The sequence below is a fragment of the Puntigrus tetrazona genome, chromosome 2, assembly GCF_018831695.1.
Source record: "Puntigrus tetrazona isolate hp1 chromosome 2, ASM1883169v1, whole genome shotgun sequence".
Classification (NCBI taxonomy): Eukaryota; Metazoa; Chordata; class Actinopteri; order Cypriniformes; family Cyprinidae; genus Puntigrus; species Puntigrus tetrazona.
The window spans coordinates 8,251,603-8,264,836 of NC_056700.1; the positions used below are offsets into that span (position 1 = coordinate 8,251,603).

General features: G+C 41.7%; 1 protein-coding gene across 2 annotated transcripts in view; it reads right to left on the reverse strand.

The window, feature by feature from the left end:
- The window catches only part of pbx1a (pre-B-cell leukemia homeobox 1a), a 55,926-nt gene extending 42,952 nt beyond the window's left edge, over positions 1 to 12,974 (reverse strand). For both annotated transcript variants that reach the window (XM_043221864.1, XM_043221855.1), the window contains exons 1-2: positions 12,359 to 12,974; positions 11,155 to 11,228 (exon numbers count right to left, since the gene is read on the reverse strand). In XM_043221864.1, the coding sequence (XP_043077799.1) occupies positions 11,155 to 11,228; positions 12,359 to 12,546 (262 nt within the window). In that variant the 5' untranslated portion in view covers positions 12,547 to 12,974. The remainder of the gene's footprint in view (positions 1 to 11,154; positions 11,229 to 12,358) is intronic.
- Positions 12,975 to 13,234: the final 260 nt, after the last annotated feature.

Consider the following 13,234-nt stretch of genomic DNA (forward strand, 5'->3'; position numbering starts at 1 on the left):
AGTGCCCCATAAAAACTCGCAGTAACGGATACAAGCGAAACAGAAAAATAACAAACCACAAAGATCTCAGCGTTCACTTCTAGTAAAACTCTTCTCTATGTGCAGATTGTTTCACAGATAACCGATTTAATTTGTTTTTCATTACTCCCTTTAGCAAACTGCGAGTAAACAAAGAAGCAAGAGGTGTCAGATTAATGTCAGATATGCAATAAAAACGCATTGTTTTCACACTTTGTAGTGTCTTTCTTGTGACCATGGCATTCTGGGACATTAAGCATTATAATTATAACATCTCCTCACTCCCTAATTAACTTAAACATCCATATTTTACCAACGGCTAATAATATTCGCATTCGTCGCAACCCACTAACATAAATAAACGACTTAATCTGGCACGGGAATAATAGTATTTGCTAACAAACGTTCTTGTTATTGTTGTCAGAACATCCCGCTCGCATTTTATGCACACCGGACACGTGAAAGCGTGCGTCTCCTCTCGCACTTTATGCTGACGCGTTTGAATATGAACAACGTGGCGGGCGCAAGAAAAAGGACGTTATTAATATTTTATAAGTCAACATGCTTCTAGCATTCTGCTGAGAGTAATTGGGGGGCTAGTCTGGGTATGTGTGTGTGTGGAGGGGGATATCTGTGAAGACACACTAAATTTGGACAGTAAGGAGTATCACCCTGTCAGCGCGGTACACCGCACATTTGAAACGGCCCATTTAACGGAAGCACGCGCCTATCCGCTGTGCTCATTTGCATACTTCAGTGAGGCCCTGATGGATGAAGATGGATGAGAGAAAATCAACCTCGCTGAAACAACTGTTATATCAAGGTTAAACTATCCACAAAGCTCTTAACCTGTGCAGCTTTATCTCCCTGCTGCCTCCACCGATATCAATTCATCAATAGCGCCTTATCGGGGAGGATTTCCGAAAGACGCGCACTATGAGGTGTGGTAATAGGAAATCAAATGAGGGAGAAGTGCATGCAGATATAAGGAGGCACCTGCTTACGATGCTGTCAGGGGATATTACCTAGAAAAACAGTGGACAGCAGCAACAGGAGACACCAGACTGCTGCTTCAGCTCTGGGTTTAACACTATTATTTATTTTTGTTTTTTGATTATTATTTATTTATTTTTTTTACATTTTTGATGAGAGAAGAAAGTAAAGAAAAGAGAAACAACTATGAAAAGGAGGAGGAACAGGCAAATTCCAAGATGTTTTTTACGTACACAGTTTTTGAATTATTATATTTTTGTCCAAATCACACCGTTGATTAGACGCGTATGAACCACGTTTTTTCATATACTGTGAAGTATGCAGAAGTACGTTATAGAAATACAGTGCAATATAAAAGGCAGAAATATATTACTTTTGTAAAACTCTAATTCTAAATATTCAATAATATAATATAGTATAATGTAATGTGATATATATTCTTTTTAAATGTGTATGTACATTCACCATATTCTTATGCATATTCAAATTAATTTAGATTCATTTTGCATTGTGACTTCGCTTTTGTATTGCTGCTATTCTATCAAGATTAATATAATATAATATTATTATGTTAAATGTTTTTCATAATGTAATCTTTTTGTCCAAATCAAGCAGTCCTACTTTGAATGGGCTGTCCATTCTGGGAAAAGACAATCGTGTCAGAGTGAGTTCCTGTTTAAAGCAGATATAAATAAAGAAAGGCCATCGAGTCTTTCATAATGGCTCTCGGAGCCTCATCCTCTAAAAAACACAGTCAGTAGGGTAGAGAACACAATGTCACCAGCTGGCCTGACGGCACAAGCCTCCGATGAGAGTTCTCCAGTCGATAAGGATTCAATGGCGGAGGTTTGGCTTCAGGTCGAGGTAAACTCTACTGCACATGCCTTGACATCTCACTGTTCCTTTTTCTGGCAGGAGGCTTGAAATGCAATATATCACTAGAACAGCCTTCTTCCTCCCCTACTCCCAAGTGCACACACACACACACACACACACACACACACACCTGCCACCCATGTTTCCGTCTGTGCTCTCAGCAACGGAAGACCTAGACAAGAGCTGCTAAAAGCGGTTATGTAGGACAGCGGAGCACAATGCTGATTATGCAAAAGGCAAAAAAGGAAAATGACAGTCATTAATAGGATTCCAGGAGTTAACTGTCCATAACTAACACTGCCAAAGGCGAGCTGGCAAACAGAGACAATCGGGAGTGTGTGCGTGCGCGTGTGTATTCAGGGACACCGAGCATCCACTATACAAACAGTTCTCAGTTTAGAAACGAACTATAATAGCAAACACGCAATTAACCGAAAGACGCGAGACCTGCGTCCTCAAGGTCAGACGCTATTGAATATTTTGTGTTTAGCGTACAGGAAGTAATTACCACCCACATAATTACAGAAGGTGACTGTGTTGCAATTCACAAACGCTCCATATTGCCTTCGAATCATTTCATTCTCCATCTAGCGCATTTTCGAGGGGAAGCCCACTGAGCTATTGCAAGACCTTGAATTCCTTGCCACATGAGGGGCTCTTTGTTTCCCCTCGATTAAGCTTGCCTGAGTGTTCAGGGCAGAGTGTGTCACGGTTCCTCGGTGTGCGTGGTGTTGCCAGGCGGCCGTGGTGAGCGCTGACCCCTGCTAAAGCTCCTGCTCCTCACCCCGCTGTGCTAAAAGCTACCTACGCGCTCACTGGCCACCATGTTGGGAAGTGATCCAAATCCACCTCCTCGCGCGCTCTGCTCCTCCGCAGCCGGGTCTGCACTCGGTGTTAAAACACTTTCCGCTATCACAAATTCAAGCGTGTGCAAGCCAGTCGCTGAGCGCTTTCTCCAAAACATGTTAACATTTTGGCGCCATCAAAACATTTTGGTTTGTTTAAGCATCTCCACCCGCCAATGGTGCGTGAGTTTGAGGAGGGCCGATCTGTTTAACCGGCCAATGACGGATGAGGAAATGTTTATGAAATCTATTTGAAAACAGCCACTGCTTTTGCAATTTTATATGCTGAGGAATAGAATTTTTGGGCTGCAGAAGTTCAACTCAAAGTATTCCTCAAAAGTAATGATTTTGAATTGATTGCAAAACTGAATTTTCCACATCATTGAAATCAGTTGAGAAAAACATTTATTATTGCTATAAATATTGACAACTGTTGTGCTGCTTAATTAGCTATAGGTACAGTTCAAAAGACCATTTATTCTAAATAGAAACGTTTGCAAAACTATTAATTTCTTATAGTGTATATAAACACCACATCAACTTTTAGTCTAAATGCATAATAACATCAGAATAAAACATATAAAAATGTAATATTATATACTGTATGAAATTTTGTACATATAAACAGATCTACATGATCTTCTGTTATTTATTTATTATGCTACATTTCTACCAAGTAGAATATATACATATATTAATAAAAGGTACTGAAGTATACACTGTATATGCCAACCAAAATTAGTTTTTCATTGGTAGTTCACAATTCATCATTCACCCACCGAATTCTATCTATAACCATACCTAAAACTACGTTTTTTCCGCTTTAAAGTGTTGCCAATCAGATAGGAACACCACCGAGGACGGTGGCTTAATTCATCATTTCTCTCCTTCGCTCTCGCAGAGAGAAAATATGTACACTCATGTATGTGTTCACGGAGGGGGTTACGCAGGCTCCTAGCCAGCCCTTTTGTTTCTCACGGCAGCGCCAGCTTCATTAGCATAAATTAGAATATTTCACGGCGAGAGAGCGACTCATAGCTATGCGTTACCTTCACATAACGACACACGTCCTCCCGCACCCCTCGACTCTATCTCCTCGCCCGCCGTAACATCTAACCCCCCTGCTGATTAAAGAGAGTGGAGGGGATCTTTAGCACAGCCACACCACGCCAACAGCATTACATTAATCTACATTAGAAACATTCATTACATGCTAAACCACTTAGGCAACATGCCTCTTCCCCAGCACACTCTGTATATCATATCATTAGCTTAAAGTATAAGGAATGAATATGAAAATACACTTCCCTGTTGAGACATTCCCTCAAGTAAAATGCTAAGACGTGGCTGAGGCAACACTATAATTGTACGGTGAAATCTAACAAAGGTAGACGATATCAGTGTCATTTTATTACTCTAATACACACCATCGGTGAAATGAAAACGTGTGTAAAAGTCATTTTTGGGCTGTGAATGGAGTCTACGGGATGTTTTAGGTCGCGCAGCTACTCGGCGCGAGTGCGCGCGTGTGTGTGTGCGCGCGTGCAGGTCCTCGATCTCTCCACGTTTCCCTGAACACAGGATACGACAGCGAATAAATGTTGATCAGTGTTGATTCCGTCCAATGAGCGCGTGTCGACTGACAGTGTTCCTAAGCTGCGGCGAAAGGCGGCCATTAATCTTGGTCTGGTTTAAGTAGCATATATTAATTTGTGTCATTTTTACTAAGTCGAGACAGGAAGGGGCGCTCGCCAGTCCGTGTTTGACTGCTCACAGCAGCAGGAGGGGGCTGATGGCTGGGGGAATGTAGGGGGGGTCTTTTATGTATTGCGCTGCTACCGCCACCGCTGCTGTCGTCAAAATCAAACAGCGGGACGCGGGAGAGCGGCAATCGCCGGCCTTTGAATTAAACTAAATGAACTCCTGGGGTGTTGGTATGGCAACCGTAGCTGGAAACGGCACCGCCTTTTACACTTAAGGCACGTAAGGAAATGAATGAATTGAAATGTGTTTGTAACGATGAGGATTTGGTGGCAGAGAGAGCCCTAATGCTGTTATATGGATCACGGCCATTGACTGCACCGCTGAGGGGCTGAGTCTGACTCCACAGAGACAATAATAGCATCTGCAGAGCCTTTTACTGTAATTCGCTTTTTTACATTGAGCTACAAACTGCACCACAGACTAATATCAGACAGAAAAAAGGAGCTCCGTCGCATCTGCAAGCAAATTTCCTCTCTAAAGCAATTTTTAATCCAATAAGTGAGTAGATGTTTTCGATGTAATGGCTCTGAATATGATATCTGTCAGACAACTATGAACAAAGCTCGGTTTGCAGAATGGCTGGCATTGATGCTGTAGATATCCAAACCGGCCAGCGCTGCCATGCTTTTATGCACTTTGGATGCATTCAAATCTTTTGAAAGGAAATATTAAATGACCATTGCAATAAACGTGCCCTACACTAAAACAAACAATGACTAACAGTTTGTATTGTTCATGCAAAAATAATAAACGGCGTTTCCGTTATTATATAAAATGCATTTAAAAAACCATATAAAATGTAATGACATATTTAGTTTAAGGCTTGAGTAAATTTTAGGCTCTGAGTTTGAAACGCTTGTAATGTTGAGAATTCAGCATATTTGTTATAAGAAAAGCATAAAAGGCAGTTTCAGTCAACAAAAGAGAGAAGGCCCCCTGCAATTTTCCTACAAAATAAAGAATTGAGAGTTTAACATTTCAAGATGACTATATTAAGCCATTTACAAAGAAGTAGTAGTGTAATTTTACATTTCCACATATCATTTTTTAACCGCTCTATATATTTTTTTATTAAAAATAGTCATATTTCTCGTTTCATATTTTTCTTTAGTAATAACACATTTATTAACGCTATATAAACACAAAAATGTGCATCCTTTCATAAAGCACGGAGCTTTGAAAAAATGTGATTTGAATCGCAATTTTTAGCGCATAACACATGATTAGACTCCTTCACCGAGTCGTGCAGCACTGCTTCGGTGCAAATTCCAACAATAGTGCTTGAATAAGGCTCAGTTTGCCGCAAAATTAGAGTGCTGATGATTAATTTTGTGTGTTGTGATGCCTTTCATACAGAAAAGGAGGAGGAGCGGGTTTAAATAAAGGTTCTGATCCTAAAGCAATGTGAAATGATATTAACATGATGTCGTCAGCCAAGACTCTGTACCGAAACGCAGGTACGAAACGCAACAGTTTCAAACAGACTCAGCGTAACCTTAAGCCATGTCAATAATTATTCCATAAAATGAGGGTTTGGGTTCCTTTATTGACCAACCGCAGGAGAAAAACACCTCCCACACAAAAAGCGCTTCTTCACTATTCACACGGGCAACCTGTTATCAGAGCTAATTAGAGACTCCCACCTCCGTTATACATTTCTGTAATTAGGCTCTTAAAACATGATTAACATGTCTCAATTACGCCAGTCATCATTTGCATAATTTATAAGGAGCTCTAATTGCGAGTGAGTTTAGACTTGAAGCTGGGTAATAACAGAAACACACAGGAAACATTATGCTGCTACTGAGGCATGTCCGTTCCAACGGCCCTAAGTATGATTAGCAATCACGTTCCAAATAAAACAGGAGGAGGAGAGACTCCCCTCATGTAGCTGTAGCAAACACAATATTTCCCCGCAATTCACCACGACGGTCGTTAGATATCTCGCCAGCTCTAAAATTACTCGGCGCGCGAAGAACAAATGAGTTAAGGAACGAAGCCCAAACTTTATTAAGCGCGATGTTGCAAGCGCTACTACCGCTACAATAACAGGTAAAAAGAACACTGTGAATAAATATGTGAATATCACAAGAGCAATACATCAAAATACAACCTTTACAAAACGTACTCTGTTTACTTGTGTTTTCTCATCTCGTCTCGTAATGGCTATATTAATATACGAAAGAAAGACATTTATCTGAAGTTGAAAGATATTCGGTAAGGTTTGAGTTTTGTGTTAAAGGTAAGTGAATCACTACTCTGAGACTCTGACGTACGTATGAGGTTCTGTCACTCATTTGACGCGAGAAACAAGTAAGGACAGGCTTGTTAGCGTGTGCACGTGGCGGGTTTGTATTGAATATCTCCATATTGCTTTTAGCATCACGCACGTGCCAGAAAGCAACATTTGTTGAACGCCACCTTAAATGAACATGAAATACAATGTTTTCGTAAACAATTCATCCACACAGCCAATCAATAACCAATAAACAGAACCCAAAAAGCCCTATTTCCTTTTTTCAGATAACACGCTTCACTCAGACACCAAAAAATCTCTCATTACTTGTGTTACAACGAGACTTTTTGCGCACAAAGCTGCCACATTTAACACTCGCCAATGAATCAGAATCACGACACTGCCTGTCTATTACTAAAATACATGAAAAATCCAATTCATAGATATACTGGCTTGAATACATGTATGCTATGAGGAATTTCCCAATTAAAATTCATTATAAATGTTTTAGGGCATCAAACCCCAGCAGACTCTTAAGAGCGTGTGTCTAGGCCAATACATTACTTCAAATATCAGATAATTTTTATGACAAGGCAAGGTTAATTCAAGCAGTAATATGTCATGTGGTCCGACTGAATCTTCAAAAACTTTATGATATTTATTAATAATGCATTACAATATCTGTAAAAACCTTTATTACCTCGAAAAATACATATATATTTTTTACATTTGTACACTCACGTAATTTGCTTTACTTTTCAGTTACAACATTCTTGACATTTTTCTTTTTTGTACTTTTCTAAAGGTTTTTGGATACTGCATGAAACCAGCTAACTAACCCTACGACAGTTTAAAAAAAAAGACGTTTCCTTTACATTTTGGTGCCCGTTTTTTTCTGTCACCGACCCTCAGCGGTTCAGCGGGTTCAGGCAAAGTTTACGTTTATTTTTCAAAGCTCCGTTCACGATCGGGCAAACGTACGTCCATGCGAAAACAGGCCTGATGAAAGCCCCAAGGGTAAAAGGAGCTGAAACCCGATCCCAACAAACATCTAAGTTAATGTCAACGTTTCCATATGTGACCATCTATACGTGCCAATCCCCCAAATCAAACACACGTACGGCGGCCTTGAATTTCCAAGAGCGCGCGCTACACGCGAATACACAAAGGCTTTAAATAATCCGAAACACTTGCGGTGCTAAAGCAGCCTTGTTTAAAAGCCCCCCACCCCGCATCGCATCCTGTTCCGTGAGCCGCAATACTTGTTTATACTCGCACGCCGGCCTGTGCCGTGTTAGCTCGGTCAGGCCCTGTGTAAAAATACACGGCGAGGTCAGGAGTTCAGGCCGGCTCTGTCTGCTGCTGGCACACCGTACTGCCCCGCTTGTCAGCTGCTTGCCAGAGGAGGGCTCATCACCACGCCGTCCCCCCGTCTCCCCCGCACGGCTGTCAACACGGCGACGCCACTAACACGCCGCCGCGCAACACGTGGTGCGCGCCGGGCAACTCGCAGCCGCGTCAATCTCGGCAAGACGCCCGTAGGTTACAAAGAATTACAGGAGCCGCGTCATTCAGCGCTCTCTCAACGCGTCTGCAGATGAAATATATCAGCGGAGCGAAAATTTATTGTTCCTGTCGAAGAAACGGTGTCGCGTCTGAATAGGAATTACGAGTCGCGCTTAAAAGAGCAGGCCGGGGTGCGCCCGAGGTGACGACTCCGGTTGATCCAAACATTCAAAGTTCTTGTAAATCAAGGTTATTGTGAGCACGAAAAGTTCAAAACACAGAGCCACCGTTTCATCGAGGCACGGCTCCGTGACCTCCACAGTCTGTTATGAAAGCTAAGACACCACCGCTCCACAGCCATTTCAACAAAACAGACCCGCTACGGGTTTAATAACCTCGCTTTTCTGGAATCCACCTGGGACTCTACAGCTGCAACAATGTAAAACCATGAACGAGGCTGACTCTTTATTAAAAAAAAAAAAAAAATTAAAAAGGCCCCCGACAAAAAAATGGTGGCTGCTCTCGTTTGGGCGCTCTGCACTCAGCACATTTGCAGTAAATGTCACGGCGGAGGTTTGAGCCATTTTCTCCGTGGCGGCGCTGGATTTTTAGTGGTGTCTGTCTGTGCAGTGTGAAATTACACCCTCACATTAAAAAGAGACAGAAGTGAACCGAGGTACAGCTCACGGCTAATTCTGTAGGAGAGAGCGCGGGGGGGTTTAATGTACAAGGACCTTTCAAAATCAACCATCGGGGCTTGAGTTTTATTTTCAGCATTTGCTAAACCATATTCCCAACAGCATTTCCGATAGTATTAGAAACTGACACCTAAAAACACTGACTTTTTTTTTCCTTTCTATTTTTGGAGTGTTTTCTTAAGTCACAACCAGGCTACTATCAATAGAATCCACATTAAAAGCATCAAAAATCCTTTTTTCTCTCTCAATTCCCAGGCCAGGGCTCAAAAAAAAATACAGAAATAGTTTGCAAATGCTTGCGGCAGAATGTTTGATGATGTAAATAAAACAAATATATTTCTATTTTGCCTTTATATATATATATATATATATATATATATATATATATATATATATATATATATACACACATACTGCTCTTCTGATCCACTTGACCATATCCTTCCTCTCAATTCCTTCAACAATTGGAAAGCTCAAACTTTTTGTGTGTGTGTTTTCAAAATGAAACGAACAAAAGCACCGGGAATCAACTAATGTTAATATTTTTACACAAACACTGATCAAATGCAAGCAGGATTGATTCTGAGGATCCGATGCACCTAATGAAGTCCTGAGAGAGAAAAGCAACCGCAGCACAACCGAGGAAGCTGAGATGAACCCCCCTTGACAAAAACAACACCAGGGCCGGGTTCAAACACAAACAAAAGCTCAACATGAGGTGTGTGTGTGTGTGTGTGTGTGTAGGGGGGGGCCGTCTCACATTGTACACTGAGATAAAAAGAAGATAATATAGATGAAACAAACAGCTAATTCACACACTCCTCTTGTTGGGAGCGACATCGCAACTATAATTTGACCAAAAAAAAACTCCCATCTTCATAATCAAACGGTTTTTTACAGCGCGTTTGGAGTCTAACCCGGGTTCATCTCTGCAGTCAAAAGCCCTGCAGGTTCCCGGTTGCCAGGAACTGTGGGAAGAGAAGCAGGAGCAAAAAAGCCAGGAAGAGGTCCAAGTCACTTTGTTCTTCATCTTGGAAACGAACTTTGGGTGAACCCCCGGGTGACGCCAGGCAGTTCAAAAAAAGCCAGGCATAACTCTTTCCCTCCTCGGAGAACCTTGCTAAACAAGACGAGGAAAAAAGCGAACCTAGTGCCACGGGGGCCCCTGTGATCGCTGACACGGTGGCCCTCCGAAGCCCTCTTCGGTCGGCCAGAATCTCACTGAGGAGGGGGGGTCCTCTCCACTGCAGAGCCTTTTAGACAGAGTGGCAGAGAGCCAAATTCAGCTTCCATGTAATGAAATCTTTGTAAATTACACTTTGGGGCTAATTAGAAGGAAGATACGGCAGTGGGGTTTTTTTGTTGGACATTTGTTGTTGTTCCTCATTGTAGCAATCTGCCTCGAAAAAACCTTCACTCAGGGACGATCGCATAATCAAAACAGCATGTTCATTTCACTCTAATGAATAGCGCTTTCTGGTGGACTTTTAAGCTGCTCTTAAAGTGCCTTGCTCGGCCGGCTACGTTTTATGCGCACAAAAACTTCGAAATGTATCCATTAACAATTTAGATCCACCGTCTACCAAAAAAAAGAGGTATGCCGCAATAAGTCGAGTTTATAAAGCTCAGATGGGCATTTTCAGAACCATGAGGCAGAGCAACTTAAAGCGAACAGTCGAAATCGCAATTTAATAAGCAAAATAGCATCATGTTTTTAAGCTAAAGCCGCTGATATTCTCATATGCTGTTGGCTATAAAGTAAAATAACGCGAGGAAAAGCCTCATGAGTGGTGCTCAATGCAGCATAACATAACCAATGATACAATACAATGTAAAATGCTGTATTAAGTAATACACTTCAGCTCAGCTGCAAAAAATTATAATCCTAGAACACAAAATGATAATAGCTATCTATTTGAAGAATCCGAATGGGGTATGAATCACACGTTATTCGAACAGCACGAATTTTTCCGTTATTATTGTAATATCAGAACTTTGACATGGCGCAGTCTTGACTCTAACTGCAAATTCTCCTCTGTCTAAATATCTAATAACGCACACTCTCACAAGACACGCAATGCATCAACGTATTAAAGAGCTCTGTAGCAAAATATTTCAATATTCAGCTTAATGCGATAAGCGGATTTAAGCAAAGGGGTAGCAACTTGCAACTTTTTGCTTTCTGTTCTCTTTGTACTGCAAGACAGGAAAAACCCACCTGTTTTTTCTTTTATTTCGCACAGGACGTTGAACAGAGCCGGCTTCATTCTGTGACAATTCAGTGCATGTTTCCTAAAAACACAAACAGAAAATAAATATCAAGCCGTCACTATGCATGACCTGTCAAAACTGTCAAAACACAGACATTAGGCTTAGAAGGAATGTCTGCCGTGTCTGATGGAAATGTGTTTTTGAGTATTTTACAAATGGTATTTGATAGAAGACAGCTGACAAATGGTTCTAAATTGTGCAGCACTTTTTGGGAGTGATGCATGTGTTAAATGAGCAAAAAAAAAAAAACTGTCAAGAGTATTTCACGTGCAGCATAGATGGCAGCATCGATTAGATTGCAAAGTGAAATTACTAGCAAATTTTCATATAAGGGGGACTAGCTACATTTCCAGAATATAACACAACGCAAATTATATGCTACAAATGTAAAGTACATATGCATGAGAGTACTTTAATATTTGTGGAAATTGCAAGTACTTTATAAACACCTGTGTTGACAGACTAACAGGATCAAGTGAATTAATTTTTCTCAACACTTCTGTCATATTAATTAGTCTTGAGCTAGCTAGCTTATTGATTTTAATTACTATTTAATTACTACTAAGATCATGCGTTTTATTGCATATTTAAAAAAAAATGGAATTTAGGATTTAAGAACGTTCTTTTAATACACAAGTAGACGAAAGAAAGTCTGTAGCCACTTTGTCATTGTATAGTTATGGACTTTCTTATAAATACGTACGATATTTTTATTTTTTAAATATGCATACTTGGTAACATTTATTTCTGCGCTCAGTTCTTAGATGCTTGCAGCCCAATAAAAATAAACTACGACTGAATCCACCCGCAACATGTAGTAAGTCTATATGGCACTGAATCAATGCGCTTTCTCATTTGTAACCTGCGAGATCCAGAGCAATTGGAAATCGAAACGATGCATCTGGGAAGAAGAAGAAGACAGCTGAGATTTTGCACAGAAGCACTTGGAGGTGACTGCAACACGTTCGCAATGCAAAATAAAAAAATGCACGCCGAAAGTTTGAAAGAAGACGCGAAAAGAAAGTCGGTGCGCTTCGGGTGGCGCGTAAAAATATAAAGCTGCTGACTTGCTCAACGCTGTCGACGTGTTTCAGTAGCTACTATGAAGTTAATAACACCGAGACAGCATGCATACATTATTGGATATATACCTGGCTTGTGCCTCGTCCAGACTTTGGTCGGTTATGGTCATGATTTGTTGTAATATGTCTCCAATGTCCTGTTTTCTTCCGTCGCCGTCCGCTCCTCCCGTGCCATCCTGCATATGCTGCGCCAGGCCGGGGTGTCCGGCCATGCCCACCCCGTGAGAGGAGTGCATCAACCGGGGCTGATCATCCATCCTCGCCGCTGTTCTCTAGACTCTGGTGACTTTTTCAATTCTCGCCTAGGAGAAGGAAAATTCCTTCAGGAACTCTCTCCGTCACTCCCCCTTTTCTTTCTGGATGTCAGGAGCGCGCTTACAACATGGAGAGAGGGAGAGAGGGGAGAAAAGGCAAAGCTCCTTCTCACAGCTGGTTTGGGTGAAATCTGATCTGGAGAGCTGCTTTAGGATCAAGCCACTCCTGCTCTTGCCACCAAAGCCAAGACAACAGAGCCCCAACTTTGTCTGAGGGCTGCTGTAATCCTGCGTAATCTGCGACTCTGCCGCGTAACTCCTTGTTTCCTTTGACAGCTTTACGACTGAAACAGCTTTAAGACGTGCTTTGAAGGCGTTAAACGTGGGGAGAGAAGTGCTTTTGTTTCGCACAGGTCTGCTGGCAACACTGACACATAACGAGAGGCTCCGCCCACCAACACTGGCACACAGCGACGGGGCGCCGCCCATCGGTCGTGATTGGACGAGAGCGCGCGGTTGGCCCCGCCTCGCTTCTTTCACGATACGTCAATCATATTCCGGAGGAAGGTGGGTCGCCGTAATAAGCTTTAAGATGTGGCGTTAGCGCCGGGACTGGACAGGGTGGTAACACGGTGATGGATAGGGGTTGAACATGAAAATAAATAATGGTGCTTGGCGTAAAGCCTCCGTG